General features: G+C 39.2%; 2 protein-coding genes across 11 annotated transcripts in view; one reads left to right on the top strand and one right to left on the bottom strand.

Moving 5' to 3' along the window:
* The window catches only part of LOC143668884 (testis expressed protein 56-like), an 81,687-nt gene extending 80,569 nt beyond the window's left edge, over positions 1–1,118 (bottom strand). For 7 of the 9 annotated variants that reach the window (XR_013168610.1, XR_013168611.1, XR_013168614.1 and 4 more), the window contains exon 1: positions 782–1,118. Coding sequence is in view for 4 of the 9 variants with exons in the window: in XM_077143494.1 (XP_076999609.1) it covers positions 782–974 (193 nt within the window). In the remaining 5 variants the exon portion in view is untranslated. The remainder of the gene's footprint in view (positions 1–781) is intronic. The other 2 variants (XR_013168612.1, XM_077143493.1) reach the window with 1 other exon arrangement.
* A 7-nt stretch (positions 1,119–1,125) lies between these two features.
* Positions 1,126–17,356, top strand: FAM217A (family with sequence similarity 217 member A). 2 transcript variants are annotated; one of them, XM_077143485.1, is made up of 9 exons: positions 1,126–1,495; positions 3,164–3,390; positions 8,032–8,073; positions 9,182–9,275; positions 10,976–11,060; positions 11,186–11,199; positions 11,839–11,913; positions 12,008–12,075; positions 15,812–17,356. In XM_077143485.1, the coding sequence occupies exons 1-9, from the start codon at positions 1,478–1,480 to the stop codon at positions 17,031–17,033; spliced, it is 1,845 nt and encodes a 614-aa protein (XP_076999600.1). In that variant the 5' UTR covers positions 1,126–1,477; the 3' UTR covers positions 17,034–17,356. The 2 variants fall into 2 exon arrangements, with proteins under 2 accessions (XP_076999600.1, XP_076999599.1); XM_077143484.1 differs by having other exon boundaries at positions 8,032–8,160.
* The last annotated feature ends 3,523 nt before the right edge of the window (positions 17,357–20,879 follow it).

The following is a 20,879-nucleotide window of genomic DNA, read 5'->3' as shown; positions in this document are numbered from 1 at the left end:
TCTGATTATTGAGCATGCACAGATTGATTATATGCATAGTCACAGAATGTATGAAAGAAAATGGCAGAGAGGTACAGGTGACTTGAAGGTTAAAGTCTAAGCTACTGTGCATGTCAAGCGGGCCCATTTTGGTTAGATGAGTCTCGGTCATCCAAATAACTTTAGATTTGGGGTGGGTTAGTGCTGGGTTGACTCACAACCCTTCATTAATAAACATTAGGGGCTGTCTTTAGTGATTACAAGACTCTGAAGTTGAAAAACTATCCAGTTTTTTGTTTGAAAACTATCCAGTTTTTTGTTTGAAAAACAAAAAACTTTGTTAGTCACGGGGTTTTTACAATCACAGAGGCAGAAGATAAGGGCTATACAATCCTTATCAGAGATCAAAGTAGCTGGATTTGATTTAGAGATTTCAGGTATTTCCCTCTGTATACTCCAATATGCCAGAGAGCAAAAAGGAATATTTATATAACAGTTCAGTAATCAAAATCATCTCTGAAATCCTGATTTCTTGGTTACAACTGTTGGACCTGACTCCATTCATTAGACACTACTTAAACACAAGGAACATGAAAAAATGATGGCTAAGTCAGTGTATGGGTAAATCATATGTTAGGCTCTGAGAATATGAGCTGGTACAGCATAATCAGACATGGGTCTCAAAGATTGACCACGCCTGAAATGGAAGCAATAAATTCTTATTCATGGATCAAAGAAGAGATGGTTTATACCAAGATTATGTTTACTAAAAAGAGCTCACACCCACCCTATCCCCACATACATCGTTTTTTGTCCTCTTCACTTCTGTAGGAATGAAGCCTCTCCATCAGATGATTTGGAAGCAGCTTGTGAAGGTTAGATAGAACCTCAAAGGTATGATGCAGAACTTCTTGTTCATCATACTTTTTTGATTCCTGGCATTTTTCAACAGGTAAAAATCTTGATGCAGTTCGATTTTTGCTGGCTGTTGCCATGATGACCCCTTTAGTCACAGAGAGAACAAAAAAATTTAAAGAATGAGGTCCCTTGCAGATGTTCTTTCTCCAAGCCTTCCTCCATCTCTAAGACAACATCATGGAACCTCTTTTCTGGTCTCTGATTGCTGAGCATTCTGAGAGTCACAATGACCCAGATAGCCTGGAACCCTGAGTGTCCATCCTACACCTTCAAACCAAAGAAAGCCAGTCCATTGAAAACATCCTGCCAAACTTCACATGAGAATTTAGGCAGAAACTTTAGATCCCTACCTGGACGTGGACAATTTCTGAGAAAATAGAGTGAGCTTTCCCAAAGGGAAGAGGGGAAAGTGGGCAGGCACACATCCCATGCTATTTTCCTATCTGGCTCTTAGTAGAGGCCTTGCACCTTGTACCTACCTAATTAAGACTCTGTAGGCCTTCTTGGCCCAGAGAGAGTGGTTATATCAGCACAGACCTCAAGCAGAGTTAAGGAAAAAGCTTCATCGTCCAAAACTGAGATGTCCAGATTAACACAGGTAAGAAGTCAAGCTTCTTATTGTCTTACAAAGAATCACTGGAGAAAAGTAAAGTAAATAAACAGAAATGATCAACTGTAGCTTTAGTGGTAGAAGTGTTACTTCACTGTAAAAAAAAAAAGAGCAGAGGACAGCAGAAGTACTAAACAGTCTTAAATCACCAAACTTGACAGCTCTAGGCAAGATAGAAGGTAAAAGAACTACCCTCAAATTTGGGACAAAATGCACCCACTAAGGTTATAGCTATTCCTTTATTTACGTATGCTGCATTAGCTGACCTAGGCTCACCATAGTGACTCTACTGTAGGTGAACTGGCTGGATAACCACATTCTAAAGTGATGAGAAGTAGGAAAAGTCGCATGAGCCAAGCATGTTCTGGCAAAAGCTGGTAGTGTTTTCCATCCTGCCAAAAAAATCTCAGAAATGAAAAGAGAGAAGCTGGAGGTAGGATGAGGAGAGAGCCAAGAGGAGAAAGGCAAATTAACAGAACAAGACCAGTGGTTGTAATGATAGACACAAGGGGGAATTGTGAATCCTACTGACACAGGTTGAATCCTATAAACCTAAGAACCCTTGGCCAGGGCTACATAAACTTGATAGTTATGCCATGTGATGCACTAGTGTCCACAGCAAGAGCTATAAAACTATACTTCCTTATTCTCCACTGTCAAATTAAAAGGAAAACTTTAAAAGAAATCAAATGTACAAATAAAATGGAAACACATTCAAAATATGTTATAGAACTAGCCAGAATTGCTTGAACCTAATGTGACTCTTAATTTTACAGAGTCTTTGGAGACAGAAGGGAACTGGTGGGGGTGAGGAGGGTAGAAAAGTCTGATAGCCAGAATTCATATCCCTTAGCTTCTTTCTTCCAAGGAAAGTTGAGTGTATTACTCTAAATCTTCATTTACATAAATAGGAAAAAACAAAATAGGTTGGAAAAGCCATTCAATATGCCAAAAAGTGACTTATTAAAATTTGATTTATACTACATGCAAATTGATTCAAATGTCTCATTGCTCTAAACAGCAACTGATGGACTACTCATAGCCATCTGAAGCTTACTGACCTTGGCTGAAATTAGAAGTGCACAATTACACAATTTTATTTTTAGGGAAACCATCTGATGGGTAAATTTTTTTTAGTAGGTCTTCTCCTATGAATCAAATTAATTGAATTTCCTTTAATTATGGTGTGGTAGGGAAAATACAGTTTAGGCTGGTAGTTAGCAGTGGTAAATGAAGCCTGCTGAAAGCTTCACTGCTAACAAGCTATGTGAACTTGATCTGAGCCTGCCCAGGTCTCAGCCCAGGATGCTGATGCTCTTGGATGAAACAAATGCTTCCATTCAGAACTCTGTTTTGTGTTGTGCTTATTTCCAAACTCATTCTTCAGTGGCCAATGAATTTTTATCTTTTCAAAACTGCATTTGTAATAAATTATTTTCTCCCACAAAAATAGGAAAAAGAATGCTCCCTTTCTCTATGGTGATGCTGAGTTGCTATGTAGGGCCAGTGGTGCCACTGAGGTTCTTGCAGTGTGTTATTAACTAAATTGATCCCACAGCAGAGGAGCTGCGGGACTCTCCCTTGTTTTTCTAGTTTGGCTGATCTTTTATTCATGACTTTAAGGCAAATGGCAATCCCTTTTTTTCTATTCCAAAGAGGGCTGTTGTGTCTCCTGAAAGCCTTCCTCTTCCCCCCTGTCATGGTGGATGTGACAAGATCAGCTGGCTCCCCGAAGCCAAAGTCTTCAGTAATGTTCAAAGAGAGAAAATCATCTCCAGGTTTCTTAAAGAGAGCGTTCTAAAGAGAGTGTTCCGTTCAAAGCAAACAAGGTGGCATGGTCCTGATTGCCAGAAAGAGGATCCAAGCTTTCCTGGCACCAGAAAGTAAGTCCTAAACTGAAACTTAAACCAAAATTTAAAGTGAATTAGTGATGTAAGGCTAGGAGAATGCTGCTACAGAGTATAGGTGTCTGAAGGATAGGAGGACTTAGAAAGCAATTCAAAGGGCAGGAATGAGTCTCACAGAAAAATTCAAATAATATGTATTACAAAGTACTAGCTTCAGCATATCAAGTACTATCTATGTGCTTATCTTATTTCCTTCCTTTTGGAAATATGTTCATATGCATCACTATCACATTCATTCTAGGAATAAATTTTAAACAAGATTTCTTACCATTTTGAAACAAAACGGTGGCCTCCCAAATAAGACACTGCTCTGGGAGCAAAGGGTTAAAGGTTAATTTTTAGAACAAAACCTCAAGCTAGAAATATTTTCATACATATTCTTTAAAAAAGGAATTATCCTGACATAAGAAAGCTAAGATATTTAAGATGAATGCTTACAGAAATGGAGCGCTAAATCAGGGTAAATATAATTGGCCATTACTGAAAGACAAAGCACAGGCTGGAAAAGGAAAAAAAAAAGACTAATTAGCTAAACCACACACTAAACACAAACTGCCCATGGTTGAAATGTTTTCCACCGACTTAGCATGTTATCTGAGAACATAAAAAGCATACCATGAATTGGAAAATATTGCCCTGCCGTTTTGAAAATGTTTACATAATTACACTGAATAAGATCCTGTTATATGATGATTCATGACTTTGGCAATGTAGGAAAGGAATAGGCTGAAATAGAAGCCTTTTTCTTCCAGAATAATTAGAAACTAAGAAATGTCACTACTGACATTGCTTTGCACAACTCTGGACAACGAGCAGGAATTTGTATCAAAGTGCTTTCCAAAGCAGTTATTTGGTGACTAATAGCCTATCACCTTTGTCATAGTTGGAGAAACTGAGGTGGGCAGCAAGACATGTTTTCTGGACCTACCAAGTGACTGGTGGCAAGGCTTTCCCAAACTATTGGCCTATCCTGTTGTAATTAACTTAAGAACTTGATAAATGCCATGAGACAGATGACATCTATGTGGGAAAGCATTGCCTTTCTTTACATCATTCATGAAAAAATGGTTTCATTCTGTATTAGCTGATGAGGTACAGGCTTAAAATAAGGCAAAGTCTAGTTTCCCATTAAAACCTCTAAATCCTAGGAGTGGCCTTTGAATAGCTGAGAAGTCAGGTACATTATGTGGGGCTGGGGACTGATGTGCAACCTGAACCCGAGCTGCTATGGAAACAGCACACTGTCCAACTAATCCTAATGTATCGTCACGTCCAAGATTGGACTAGAGCCAAACCAGATCTCAGGGCTGGAGAGGGGGCCGTTCCCATAGTTGTTTTCCATAAACTTCATACCACCATGATGTTTCATTTTTAGTTCTATCTCTTTGCCTTGTCTCACCACCACTTAGACTGGGAGCTCTGCCACTCTAGTTTCAGACCTGTGATACTAAAAACATTATCAATTCAGTAAGTGATTGGGCTGAGGGGTGGGGGCAGACAGTCATGATTTTGATGCTGATGTCAAAGCATTTGTAGGTCTCCAGAGAAAGGAAGGAAAGTTAAGTGGGGATGATAGGAAACTTTTTAAGAATACGTTCTGTCTAGGAAAAAAAAGTGCTTCTTTAATACATTTATGAATAACAGATCTCAGAGTGATTCTAAGGGAAGGGGGATCAGTTTAGGTTCCGAAACAAAAGGGAAAGCAGAACACAGAAATAGAGCAAATATGATCAACACACACACACATGTATTCACATATAATCCTGTCTTGTATCTAGAGGACAGAAAAAAGCATTTCCCAACCAGATGTAGTTGCAGAAAGTATTGGCTGGGAATGCATGGACAATAATATATAACTGAATTTACAATTTTTTTAAAGTGATGTTAAGTTGGGAAAAGTTTCCTAATATTGCTAAGGCTCAGGTTACTTATTTATAAAACAGGAATAATTAGTAGCAGCAACTTTGTTGGGATTAGGAGTATTAACCATACAAAATACACAGCACTATGCCTGACATATAGTAACCACACCACACAGTCTAACAAAAATTATCATTGCAGTTATTTAAACATTTTTTGAGTGCCTACTATGTGCCAGAATCTCTGCTAGATAAAGATCCAGTCTCAGCTTCAAGGTATTCAAAAGACAACAAGTGGGAGGGAATACAAGGGTAGTTCAGTGGTAGAATTCTCGCCTGCCATGCAGGAGACCTGGGTTCGATTCCTGGCCCATGTACTTCCCCAACAAATGAGAAACAAAACAAACAAAAATTCAACAAATGGTGCTCCAATAACGGGATACTCATGTGGAGGAAGAATGAATTGTGACCCTGCCATACTGCATTCAAAAAAAAAAGAAAAAAAGATAACAAGTGAGGAAGGAAGAGTGTATGGTTGATGGATATGGAATGCTGGTAAATAAAATATTTAAAAAAAGATTACTGGCAGAACGTGGAGTTAAGCCCTAGTCCAACATTACAAAGACAGTATCTCTCCAATAAAAGGTGGGGGGTGGGAGGTGGGGGGTTAGGGGAGGAAGGAAGAAGAGTGAGATATTGTAAATGAATAACTGTAACAGTGAGTAAGGGCCTTCAGCAAATCATTATAATAAAACCAACAATAGGGATCTTTGAGGAAGCAACAATTTATTCTTCCTGTGAGCAACCGCTACTTGAGTAGGATTTAACTGGGCAGATAAAAGAGGGGAGGGTAGGAGTTATTGTTAAGAAAAGTAAAAAATGATATGAGGTCTGGAAGAGAGAGTATTTAGAAAATTGCAAATGGCTGATGTCTGCCATGTAGTAGGCATGGGACAGGAGATGTGACCTGAAAGGTGATGAGAAGGCACTTAAAAACCTGGCTACAGAAACTGGACTTTATTTAGGCATTTGGAGGTTGTTTGAATAGGTCTGTGTTTTAGAGCAGCAGTATGGAAAAGGACCTGAAGGAGGAGAGAACCAAGGGAGCTCTCCACCAAGCTGGAGTATTTAATGAGGATCTTCTCCAACTTTACTCAGTCACCTGTTTTTACTGTGAGCCTACTGTGTACCCAGTAAAGTTTTAGGTGATACAAATATAGTATTGAATTAGACAGCAAAGGCCCTCTGCCCTCACAAAGTTTTAGTTTTCTGGGGAGAGAGACAAGACAAAGCAAAGCAAACAAGTAAACAGATAAACAAGATTGTGATTAATACAAAGAAATAAATAGATAAAAATAGGGGCTATGAAATAGGGTGGGAAGGACTTCTTTGAAGTTGAGAAAATGGAAATGCCGGGTAAGGAGACATTCATTTATGGGCTTTGGTGAGGTCGGGGAATCTAAGTTCTGAGAAGTGCTTGCAAAATGTATTCAACATTCTATACATGTATGCATTTTTCTGGGCAGATTCTCAAAGGGGTGTGGGCTCCCCTGCACCCAGATGTCAGGAAGCCATGCATTCAGATGCTTAAGGAAACATGCTGCAGTTTGCCTCTAGATCTGTGTGTAGCTGAACAGAATCCAACAGTATCACCAGCAAAGGATCACAAAAATCTCTTATTCAGATGTCAATATAAAAGACTTATTATTATATAACTTTTAATATATATTATATAATAAATTATTATATTTATTATATAACTTTTATTATTCACTTAATATATCACTGGTTTTCATTTTAATTTTTGTCTGTATCAAACTGTTGTGGGTTAGGAAATATATAATATAATATTGAACAAAATATATTTTATATTTTTCCCCTTCAGGCTTATTTCATGAAGCTGTACTAAGCCATATGCTTTCAGGACCCAAAACTGGTCTCCCATGATGTAAATGTAGTCTAGACAGGGGGAAAAAAACCCAACTTTTTTAACATGGGCAGGCACCGGGAACCGAACCGGGTCTCCAGGATGGCAGGCGAGAACTCTGCTACTGAGCTACCCTGGCCCAAAAAATCAATTTTTGTTCTTCCATTTGTAAGACCAGTGTCTGATCTGGGACTTGCTCTCTGCAGGGATATCTTTATCTCCCAGTATTATCTAATATATGAAATTTCTATAACCTTTCCATAGAGCCACACATGTATCTCCCATTACCCGAGGAGCACGGAGAACTCCCGGCTTGGCTCTGCGCAGGCCGGGGTAGGCGGCCTCCAGGATGCGCACGAGGCCCTCTAGGCCGCGGGCGCAGAGCCCTGTGGCCGTGAGCTCGCCCGCGGGAGCGTTCGCGGCCCCAGCCCCTCGCGTTGCGTCCACGGCGATGGCCGAGGGGGCCAGGCCCTCCCGGCCACAGCCCGGCCGGGCGCAGATACAGCTTCCGAGGCCAGGCCCTGTCTCCGGGTTGCGTCTGCCGAGCGCCGAGTGGCTGCGGGCCTGGGCGGCCGGCGACGGGCCCGCGGCCCGGGAATACCTGGGGTCCCGCGGGAACGCGGAGCTGCCGTGGGCGCCCCTGACCGATTGTAGTTGCCGGGAGACCCGGCCGCGAGGGACGCCCGCGAAGTCGGAGCCGCAGCCGCAGCCGCAGCCCAGGTTGACGTCCGTAGGCCCGGCCCGGTCCCCCATCTCGGCCCCTGCCCCTGACACCAGCAGCCCCTGCACTGCCGCGGCGGTCGCGCTGCCCTCCTTCTTCTCCCGCTCCAGGAAGGCCGAGTCCGAGGGGGCGCCCCTCAAGCCGCCGGCCCGGTACGCGGAGGCGCCCGGACTTCGGGGTGGCAGCGCCCTCGGAGAGGAGGACGCCGAGGAGGACACTTGGGCCTGCGGCGCCGCGGGGTAGGAGGCCCCGCTCCCGGAGCCGTCAGGCTGCTCTGTGCACTGCTGCCCCACCGGGAACTGCCACCGCCCCAGAGGGGAAGGGGCGCCGTTCACCCGGGGGCCGTGGGCCTCCCACCTGCACCTCCCTTCCAGCCCCCCCTCCTGTAGTCCTGCCCCTGAAACTCCTTTCCGGAGGCCTTCAGTCACCAGGCTTCCTTGTCTCCTGGCCCTCCTCCAGGTGCGGCCCCCTCCTCCATGGCACACACCTGGGTGTGCCAGAGCAGCTCCACCTGCTCAACAACCTTCTCCCAACTTCGTTCTTCCTTTCCAGGGGTTACAAGCAGGTCGACCAATACTTGTCAATTCAAAACTTACCTGAACTAAATGTTCTACTTGTCCAGGGTACACCTTTCCCTCTAGAAGACAATAAATTGTAAACGATGGGCTTACCTCTGGAGACTTTAATTTGTGATTCTTTCCCAAAAGTCATACCTTAACCTGGTGATTCCTTTTTGGTTATCCGTAGTATTTTTAGTGGTGGTGGACGTTTGAGACGCCAGCACGGGTTGGTGTTGGATCTATTGCTTGGTCTGGTGGGCCTTTTACTATTTCTGAAATCACCACACAGAGTGCTTGCCCTGTTTAACCCTACTTTCAAATGAAGCACCCGTTTTAAAGGATTAAAAGCAGAACTCATGGTCCCATTTCATAAATTCTAGATAATTCACCATATTTTTTTCCAATTTATATTTCATCTCCCTATCTGACAGTATCTTGTTTTACCTCTGACCCTAATTTTCTGATTCTTTCGAATCTCTTGTTAGTTTGCCTTTCCAGTGTGTCGTTGTCTGTGTCCTTTGTCTGGCTCTTTTTTTTTTTCTGATTGATTTTATATTGTTACGCACACATACACACACCATTCCCTCTCTCCTGCTTTCTAGGATTTTCCTTCTCTAAGATAGGGAGCCAAAACTCATGCTTTACTTATTATATAAATTTGTACGTTACCCGTCTCAATGTGCCTGTCCCACATATACAGGACTTTAAGGAAACAGAAGAGCAGCTACAAAATGGGAAGAAGAAATGCTGGGAACTGTGGCACCACCTTACCTGTGTCAAACATCTTTCACGAGGTACGGTCGATGCTCTTGAACTTGGACGTTTTGTCAAGTTAGCTCCCATTGCTAAGACCTCACTCCCACTGAATCTTACTGCTAAGATCCCTTGCTGCTTTCTCTTTGTGAGCAGTGTGTATTTTGTTGTCCTTTTGGTACATTTGGATGTATCAGATGGAAAATCTTTTTTTGTCCGAAGGAAAAGTTAACCCAGCTTTCTTCCAAAACTGAAAACATTTCTAACTGCAGCTGGGTTTTGTGAAAGAAGCTGCTTTAATCAGTCAGGCAGGGCTCATTTTTTAATTTTCTCACACATACTTTGTGAAAAACAGTGTTAAGGCAGTCGGGATATCAAAAGGTAAAACCAAATCCCAACCCTTACATCCTAGCTCACATTCTTTTCTGTTGACCAGCCCTTCCCATAAGTTGTCAAGTTTGGTTATGTCAGTTTTATTGTATGACCTCAATAGCACTGTTTTCATCAGTTTTCCTTTACCATTTTAATGGGGGAGTATTCTCCCTCATGTGTTATTTCTGCATTCATGTGCCAGGATTACACAGCTGAAAGGAGCTTGAGAATCTGTTGGATGGGCGTGGGGGTGGGTATAAAATACAGATGCCTGGGCTCACCTCCTCCTTCTAACAGTCATCAGAATCTCTAGTAATTTATTTTTAACCAGTAGTTTTTAAAACACTCCCCAGGTGATTCTCAGGTACAGATTAGACCTCATACACATTATCCCAGAGAACAGAGAATTCGTTTTACTTTTTAAAAATATCCAGAGATTTGTTTCCCGGACCATGTACCCCCCCCCCAACACACACACACAGAAATAATAAAACTAAATAAAAATCTCTGGAGAAAGATAATCTATATCCTTCCTTGCTATTTTCTTCCAATGTTCAACTCTCCTTCCTTGTGGATAAATCAAATTTTTTCATCCTGTATTTAAGTTAATTTCTCTCTTCTTAGTGTGAGGATGACACCTAAGTAAACCTTATATTTCATCTGTATACTGCTTTAGAGCTTAATTTACAGATAGCTTTCTCATTTCAGAGAGCTGAATTTATCCCCCAAAAAAAGGCCTTTTTAAAAATAAACTAATCACCTCTCCATGTTCCCTTTGCCAGGATCATTTCAAAATCCTCAACTACACAGAACCCACGCTATTTTTTTTTTCCATGCCACTCTGCACAATGTCTGGAACATAAAGACTCAGAACATATTAGTACTTTTTCTTTTTTAATCTTTTTTTATGGCTTCCTTTTGAATATTCCCTGATAGCCTCTCAATTTCTGGGGTCTCAAAACAATTAATGGACAGTTAAGTGTTGAATCTGATGGACGATTTTTTTGGTTGGTGGAAAGATTTTATGGGCTTTTGGATCTGGTACTTGAATTTGCCACTGAACAGAATGTTTTTATTTTATCATCAGTTTTAAAAAACCTATGTGCCATTATTTTTTAACAAATAGAATGAAACTATAAATATTGCAAAAAGCCTTTGCCTTTCCTAATAGGTGTCATCAAGCTGATAATAGTCTGATAACAGAAGGTTGTATCCTGCCAGAAGGGGCTGCTAGTATCCTTACAGGAGAGGGAGGGTGGAGCTGGAGCTTTGTGCCTTTTGTTATACTTTCCCCCAAATGATGTACTTTAGCTTTTTTTTTTTTTAATTTTCTTGATTTAAGTTTATTCTAAAATAAATATTGTTTTAGAACTTATCTCACTGGAATTTGGATTCGGAAGTACCTGCTTCTGAAAATAAAAACCTCCTACCTGGAAGGGATGGTGCAGCAGGTGGTAAGGAATCCTAGATGTGTATATTTATACCGGAATAATTGCTCATATTAAAGGGGGTTGTTTTGGATAAAACTAATCTTATGTAACTATTAATTGTCACTTTTTTCTCATGCACATTCTTCCAGGCAAAATTAACAAGGTAAGGATAAATGTTTGGTTTTAAATAATTCACAAAACAGTTTTGAAAATGTTATTTTTAAAAAAAATTCTATTTCTCAAGGTTAAAATTTAAATTTCATCTCTTTAGAGTTCTTCAAACACATTAAAGCCCTTACTATTTTACAAGGGGGAAAAATGGCCATTAACTTAATATCTTACTACTTATTGTATTGCTTTCCAGTATTATAGTAGTACAAATGGAAATTAACATTGTAGTGAATATAAGTGTTTTCTAGCCATTGCCAAAAAGGCTCATCCCTTAAGATGTCCTGAAGCAGTTGAAATAGTCAATATCTTGTTATAAAGTAGTGAGAAAATTCATTTTTTCATTTACCTCTTTTAAGCAAAACAAAATATTTATCAGTAAAACAAAGACAATCTGAATATTTGTCTCAGTTAACACTGTTGTTGCTCATAATTACAACTTAAATCAGCAAAATAGAAATGATTTTTGTATGTTTAAAAATTGACTATCATAACGCTGTCTTATATTCATATTTCCTATATATTCCTTGGTTAGTACTATGCATTCCTTGGTTAGAGCAAGAATTATGCATTCTTAGAACAAGAGTGAGGAACGGAGATATATTGTGTTTAAAAGTCTTCTGCTGCTTTATAGAACCATTTGGAAATTCCAGTAGAGCAACTGATGCTTGAACTTAATTTGTCAGATCATGCTCAAAAAAGAACACAGGTAGGATTTTATTTATAATACTGTTAAAGTATTCTTTTAAAAAAATGCAAGCAGTTACTAAATTATTATCTATGGCTTTATTTTATATTATTAGAATAGTAAACCAGGGATATTTCCGTTGTGGAGTTATCCTCTTAATGAAGAAAGCACCATGGAAAACAGGTAAGAGAATATTTCTTTTCGTAAAACCCTCAATTAGTGAAATAAATTTAAATACAGATCAGTTTATGACTTAAAACAAAAGGACAAAACAAAAACAAAAACAAGAACAAAAAAACAACCAGAAAAGAAAAGAACTATATGGGAATAGTGGGAACAATGGAAATTCACCCTAAAACAGAAAGTAGCCCACTGATACCACAGATATAATCAAATAGAGGAGTGGTGATCAGTTTACTGGGCCCTTACAGTGAGGGTTTAGATGGAAAGAGTCTGGAGTTTTCACTGGAAGAGAAAAGGAACCATAATAAAAAAGCAGTATCTCATGTACCAGCAACTATTTTAATGCCTTATATATGTTGACTCGTTTAACCTTCACAACAATTCTGTGAGGCAGGTGCTGTCATCATCATCCCGTTTTACAGATAGGACACAGAGGTACAGTTACAGGTTAACTAACTTGACCAAAGTCACCCAATTAATGAATGGCAGACCGAGGATTCAAAAAGTAGCTTGGCCCAGAGTCCATGCTCATACCACTACACAGCATCACTACTCACACCTTACTCAGGTTTCGATTCTTTTTCGGTTCTTAAACTTTAGTGTGCATTAGAATCACCTAGGATGTGTCCCTAAAATGCAGCTTATTATTATATGGAAAATAATGAACATTTATTGAACATCTGCTATATGTCAGTTGCATATAGGGTATTGTTTAATGGAATAGATTTCCATTAAACAATACAGTTCTATTCCTCTCTTTTTTTATTCCAGTTTTGACAATAGGGTGTCTTTTTTTCCTTCAATATATTGCATTATTTTACAGATTAAAAGCAAACAAATAAAAAAAAAAACAGTATCCTGAAAAAAACTGAACTTGCTATCAACTAGGTCCTTTCAAAACAAAACAAAAAACAATTCTTACCCAAATTGGACCTAAAACCTTTTGGGCGTTGTTTATTGTGCACCACAGCAGAGCCCAGTCTGAGTGAGAAGGGACAGAGGTACATCAAGCAGATGGACTGGAATTGTTCGAAGAACCATTTAGTTCTTAACAAATGTACCACATCTAGTTAAACCACTGGGGTCTATTCTGTAAAAGGAATCTGCTGTCTCTTCTCTGACTAAAATGCCCTGCCTCGCGTAAAAGGCAAGTCTTCATCAGTAGTATGGCTCATTTCCTAAGGAAATGATTGAGGCATAACTTCATTTTCTGAATTCCCTGTTTGAAACCATTTTTTTTTTTTTTTAACACGGGCAGGCACCGGGAAACGAACCCGGGTCCTCGGGCATGGCAGGCAAACATTCTTGCCTGCTGAGCCACCGTGGCCCCCTGTTTGAAACTTTACAATCTGGCCTTCACCTGCTTGGTCCCATTGAAACTATTTATTATTAAATCCCCTAAAATCCCTTTTTTTAAAACAGATTTATTCACATACTATACAATCCATCCTAAGTGTACAGTCAGTGGTATGATCACATAATTATGTATTCTCCCACAGTCTTTATAAGAACATTCCCATTTTTTCAGAAGAGAGAAAAAATCCCGTATCCTTTCCTTATATCCCCCTATTATTGACATTTAGCTTTGGCATAGTGCCTTTGTTACAATTAATGAAAATATTACAGCGTTACTGTTAACTTTAGACCTTAGTTTGTGTTAATTGCACTTTTGCCATATACCACCCCATTATTAACACTTTGCAATACTAACATACATTTGTTTTAGTTCATCTTAAACCTTTCTTATATTTGTACAATTAACCACTGCCATTGTCCACTCTAGGTTTTGCTAAGTTACACAGTCCCAGTTTTTATCCTCTAGTTTTCCTTCTGGTGATGTGTGTGACCCTAATCTTCCTCTTTCAACCTAGCTCACACTCAGCTTTGTTAATTACACTTAAAATATTATGTTACCATCACAGAGTATTGTGCTATCCATTTCTGAACCTTTAACCTTATCAAACATTCTGTACTCCTTAAGCATCAGTTACCCAATCTTTGCCCTCTATCTCCTGAAAACTGATGCTCTCAAATTCAATTCTCAGAGTTTACTCATTATAGTTAGTTCATATTAGTGACACCATATACCATCTCTCCTTTTGTTTCAGCACATTTCACTCAACATAGCTTCAAGGTTCATTCACCTTGCATGTATCACAACTTCATTCCTTCCTGCAGCTGCTCAATATTCCATCATATGTATACTCCACAGTTCGCCATCCACTCATCAGTCAGTGGATCCTTGGAATAGGGTGCTTTTTGAGAGTAGCCGTTTCCTAGTCAGAGAGGCCCAGGGTAAAGTTCACCTTAGTTAAAATTCAAGGTGGTCAGGATGGGGTTAGGGAATGAGGAGTTAGTGATTAAATTGTCCAGAGTTTCTGTGTGAGTTGATCATAAAGTTTTGGTAATGGATGGTGGTCATGGTAGCACAACCTTGGGAATGTAATTAACAACACTGAATTATATACGTGAAAGTGGTTAAAATGGAGAAATTAGCTGCAGCATAAAAATTAAAAAAAAACAGGACTGTACAACATAGTGACTTCTATTGTAAATGATAGTACAGTTATAAAAATGTTCTTTCATGTATCTTAACAAATGTACCATACCAATGCAAGGTGTTAATCATAGTGTGCTATAGGGAAACTGTATTTTCTGCATGATTTTTCTGTAAACCTACAACTTCTCTAATTAAAGTGAGAAAACAATTAGGTGAAACCAAGAAGTGCTGCATAGGACTGTAGTGACCAATGTCCTAAGGGAATTTAGTACTAGTAGGGATACAAATGGCTGTTTTTAAGGGAAAGGGCTCATCTTGGAACAAGTGTTTTCAAGGTAGGAGGGCATATGAAATGAGGTGTCACAGCATTGAATGCCAATGTGAACACAGAGGAGGAAGCAGAGGCGGTGGGGTGCAGTGGTAAGTCGTGGGCCTGGGACCTACCAGCTGGGTTCAAATCCCAGCTCTACCACTCATTTGATGTGCGAACTTAGACAAGTTGCCTGACCACTCTGTGCCTCAGGTTCCTTATTTAAAAAAAGGTGCCTATCTCATGGGGTTGTTGTGGGTATTAAACAGAATAATGTGCCCGAAGGGTGTCCTCTATTAATACTGTGAAAGGCTAGTAATGTGGCAGAGATAGAAGGTTGTATCAGATAATTACTGTGGACTATCCCAGGGATAATTTTGATAGACATCATTTTGCTTCCTCTTTTTTGTTAGAATAATTAAAAAAAAACAAAAAAAACCCCACAGTGGCTAACGTGAAAGCCTTTTCAAAGAAACCCAACTCCATTCCTTAAGAGTTTCCCTTTATTTGATTCTCAGTCAATAAATAAAGACACTAATTTCAGTTTGAGTTGGATATCTTCCTTTTCAGCCATTGTAGTTCTATGTACAGTATAGACACAGGCACCTGTGTGTAATTAACCATCTTAACTTAGTGGCTATTATTAGCCACAGTGAGCTGTGGGTATGATTTAATCACCTGTGCCTGCAGAAGGGCATGCTTAGTTAATATTTAATCTATATATTTTTAAATTTATATATATATATGTATGTGTGTGTATATATATATAAAATGAGAGCATGTTTGGAAATGAACATATTTGTTACTAGTTAAATACACATATGTCATAGGGAACTATACATTTATTCAGTTTTTAATAATGGTTATTTATCCATAGTATTTTGAAGTCTATTGACCAATAAACCATTCTTTTTTTTTTTTTTAAGGGATTTAAAAAAATCTTCAATGGAAACTGGCTTTAATGTAACCAATAATCCCATAAAGCCATTCACTCTGAACCACTCACTATCCAGCGTTTCAGTTGATAAGCAAGTTGGTTCTTACTTTGGACTGCAGCAACAGATGCCGCCAGATCTCTGCTGGCCCTGTGCTGACAGAGACTTCTTTAAAGACATAAGTGAGCCTCACGTTAATTCATGCTCAGCAGTAGAAAACCACCATGGTGAAAACTTCTCTGCTCCCAACTGGAATTTGAAATGTGAAAATAGCATCGTGGAAGAAAATTTAACAGATGAAAGTGATTTATCAGAAGGTGAAAAAACAAATGATACTTCACTCAGTTATTTTAAAAAGATGGACCTGAACTTAAAGCCAGAAACAATAGAAAACTTTGAAGAATCTTTTACAGAGGAATCAAGTGAAGTATTTCCATATCCTGATTTTCTCCCTCCACCTTTCAATACTCTGGATCTGCACAAATTAGCCCTCTCAAAATCTGAAAGTTGGAAAGGGATGGTGGAGCCCCCAGAAAGCTGTATTGAACACCTGATAACTCGTTTACTGGAAATGGAAAGAATACAACACGAGACTATACAAAAAGAGAGGCCAAGACCACAAACTAACTTCTTTACTCCAGCAGTTACTGAACAACCCTCATCCTCCAAAGCTATATCCAAATTAAGACAGCCAAAAGTTTCTGATTCTTTGAGTCTTCAGACATCTTGTGTAGATAAAAGTCAAGAAAAAAGAAAAAACAATTCTAGTTGTTACAAAATTGAACAAAATGCTTCAAAATGGAATTGGAGCAATGCTGGAAAATATAAATGGAATACGAGACCACTATCTCTAAAGGGTTCACCCACCACAAAACAATTGATTGCAACTTATGAGGACTTCAAAAATCCCAAGAAATCCATTTTAAATCCATGCCAAGAACTCTCCAGCAAGCCTACTGCTGCCCAAACAATGCAATCACTGGTTAAAATGGTCTCAACAAGATGTCTGTCACCTAGGTCTCCAATACCAGTTTCACCTGTACCTTTGTCTTTTCCAGAAAATCAAAGGGAAGAAATTAAGCCACCAAGGACCAAAAAGAAACTTTACCGAAAAAATATAGTATTGAACAGACCATTCTATATTCAGAAGCTGAACTGTTTATCTCCTTCATTTACAGTGAAGGATAAATGCTCACCTATTAACCAAAAATAACCCTTTTCTTTCATGTATCCCATAATGAGCAAACCTCTTCCAGAAAGCCCAGCTAACATATGGCTCATCATTCCATGATACAGGTATCCAGTGCACACACACACACGAAACAATTGCTTGAATATGACATAGAGTGGAACTCGTGAAAATCACTACGGGGATGTCTCCATATAAATCCCAAGACTTCTATAACGACATATTTGATGGACTTTTGTATGTTACAAATAAATGTTTCACTTAGCAAACTAAGCTATTATATTCAAGATTGTTCTTTTGTTAGTTTTCCATCATAATTACATCAATAAATGGTATAATTGACTTACTGCTGCTATAGTTATTCTTTCATTGTGTTTTGTTATACAGTCCTAACAGTTGCAGTTACATCAGTAATTTAGGCCTTCTTATCCTGGCATCTTTTTTCCCCTTCCCTCTTCATCTCAATATATCTCCTTTGTCTATTGTTTTGACCTATCCTTTGGGCATTTACTTGACCTTTAAAATCTAAAGTTGCTATTCTGTTTAATTAATACATGAGATCCTCTAAACCCCATGAAACATATGAAACTTTCATTTCCCAGGCCCTTTGTCAAATATGATGTAGGAAATGAGATCAGTTCCTTGGGGCCCAACTACAGGTCTAAGCATGAAACAGCGTCTTCCACTGAGACCTAGTTTTGAAATGCCAAAGAAAAAGGTCACTGTCCATAGAGCAGCCAGAGTCTCACATGAATGGAATTTTTTCCCACGTGAGGAGTCTATGTTGCTGGAAGCCTTAACTTTGATTAGCTAAAATGCAAAGTTAAACTCAACTGGTGAGAAAGTAAACCTGTATGTGAATGACCAGTGCACACAAGAGTGAGGGGGAAAAAAAATGCAAAATCCTGAACTTTGTCCCAGACCTACTGAAACAAAATCTTTGGGAAACATCCCAAGTGATTTTAATGCAGGTGGTTCTTGGATCATACTTTTAAAAATATGTTAAAGGAAAAATTTGATGTGACATACACAGATCAGAGATTTGTGTATTTTGGGGCATAGTATGCTCTGACTTTAGTGGATGGTCAAATTAAGGTTAGTTTTTCTTAAATGTTAAAAATAATACACAAGAGTAAAACTTCAAACATTACCCAAAGGTACAAAATGAAGAGCAAAAGGTCCTCTGTTCCACCCCTGACAAAGGCAACCACTATAAAGTTTTTGTGTACTATCCCCCAAAATGAGAGGGAATATTTGAATTAGAGTAGTTTTAACAAATGCTGAAAACAACCGTAGCTTATGTTTCCTAAGAATAAGGCTCAAACAATTTTCTGAGCAGTGGTCAAAAAGTATGCTTTTTATGTTAATTTCAAAGAACTTTCTAGAAACATATCAACACAGGAAGGGAAAAGACTTTAACTGTGCAGATTTCCTTGTTATATTGGAATTTTCCCTGTATATGTGCACTTTGTCTCAGCCAAAATGGTAATCCTTTTCTTAGAATTATAATGCAAAAATGGATTTATATTTTCACTCACTCCTCAACACATAAGACCTGTTTCTTCTGATATCCATCTTTACTTCCATTTTTGCAATTCCCTCTACTCTGAATCCTGAACCATATTTTTGAACAGCCCTTTGCACCCATTCTTTTTTTTAACCTTTACCTCCATGCTTGATTCCCTCCCCTTTAAGGTCCGTCATCAGGGACATGTCTTTTTTTTTTTTCCGAATGTAGCCCCATCAATCACTGCATCAAGGACTTTGCCCATTAGTGAGGGTTGTACGTATGACATGTGGTTATGAACACCAGGCTCTGTAGCCATTACATAGGTAGAAGTTCTACCTCTAACAGCTCAAACACCTCAGGCCGGGTCCTCACAGATAAAATGGGTAGGAGTCCTTTTATCTCCTATAAACACATGAGGAATAAGTGACTACAAGTACAAATACCTGGTATACAGCAAATACTCAAACTATACATCAGGGGAATAGGATTGACACAGGAGGGCAAGCCAGTTCAAGGAATGAATGAGTTGCTCTATCATTAACTGCCGAAGGATAAAGTTCATTCGATTACTAATGTCTTATTTTTCACAAGGCATGTGCCAGGCATCAGGAACGCCACTGGCTTTGAATGGCAGACACAAACCCTACTAAGGTCAGCATTGGGAATGGGTAGGGCTGAGAAGGAAACCAGGAGATAGGGAAGTGTAACTTGGAGTTACAGACATAATAAAACCTAATATTCTGGATTTTGATGTCTCAAGAGATAGCTGAAGGCAAATTTCGTACTGGAAACAGAACCAGCCTACTTTATTTAAGAAGCCATTAAACCTAAAAAAAAAAAAAGGAGCTACTGTTGTGGGACATACATAGCTACAATAAAAATTTTAAGCAAATGACCTCTTTATTACTTACACAGCAAAACAGGCCCAAAAAAGGAGGGGACGAGGTCCCATTGTGGCTGGTCTCCCCAGGAGGCCAACTGCTTGGGTCAGGGTCTATGGATGGCAGCTCTGTATGCCCCACTTCACCTTCCAGACTGCCCAAAAGGGGTATTTATCCACCCAGGGGAGGGGACCTTGCCACTGATGTTTCTTGTGCTGAAAGCATGTGGGGCTCCTGGTTCCTGGGTCTAGGGTCATTAGACCTAACATCTCCCCATAGCTGAAGGAAATAGACTTGAAACACTGGCAAGCCCAGCAAAATGGCCAGAAAGTAAATCCATGACTTCTAGTGCCAGATAGTTTACAACTATAGTTCAAAATTGTTTTACATATGTATAAACGTCAAAAGTGTTTCAGTAGCATTGCTGATTTCAATCACGGGGCAAAGGGACTAATTTTAATAAGTTATGATCATGTAGTAAAAATACAGTTGCTGGGATTCTTTCTTCTGTTTAACTGAGTCCTTAAAATGAGGCCAAACGTTGTGAGCTTCCAGTGAGTAGATGTAGCTATTTCAAGCTCATTGTATAGACTGATGGAATGGCCTGGTTAAAATCAGCAATACATATAAATTCGGTGAAGAGGAAATGTCAAAATTAGAGAAAAAGCTAGTTATAAACGAATACAAAAGACAGCTGTTTTTCAGGCCTGCTGGGAGCCAACTTATACCACTGTTCTTGAAAAAACATGGCAAAGTTTATACATGCACACACAAGCTATGTATTAAGTGATCCTGATCAAGAAATTTTAGTTAGGTTAACTTGGCTTCTTGGTTTGCTCATAAATGTCCATGTTTAGCCCTCCAGTACCGATACTTTTTTCAGTTCTTTTTCGTAATAGAAAATGATCATATTTTAATACCCTTTTTGGATCTTAACTGCAGTAGGTTTTCTAATTTTCTCAATAAGAGAAAGCACATGTACAGTCTTAGACATACTTATATTAATATAAACTCAATTTATAGCATCCTTGTACTGCCCTCATCCTGCATTTGAGTGGTACTTTACCACTTTCCCTTCAATGTAATGAAATAAATGACTTCATGACCTTTGTCAATCACTTGAGATAGAAATGAGTGGGCAGACTAAGGATGAGAGACCAAGAAGGCTTGGCATCCATCTATTCTGAACCAATTCATTCAAATAATCACAAAGGAGTTGTCTCATTATTCCACTACTTCCTTTCACTCTGTCCCCCTCCTCTGAGATTCACATTGCAAATCAGAGGTCTTCTGAGAACTTTAACGTAAAGATACCTAACTGAGCTTCACTTAACCAACAGTTACAAACCAGTTTTGAGCACAGAATAGTTTCCAAACCACATCTGTTATCAGTGCAACAGCATCAGAGAAATACAAGTACGAAATGTTTTAACTTTAAAAAGAAAAAACCAACCAAAGGAAAAATCAAGGAGACAATAC

The sequence above is a fragment of the Tamandua tetradactyla genome, chromosome 25 (genome assembly GCF_023851605.1).
Source record: "Tamandua tetradactyla isolate mTamTet1 chromosome 25, mTamTet1.pri, whole genome shotgun sequence".
Lineage (NCBI taxonomy): Eukaryota > Metazoa > Chordata > Mammalia > Pilosa > Myrmecophagidae > Tamandua > Tamandua tetradactyla.
This window is presented reverse-complemented; position numbering and strand designations above follow the sequence as displayed.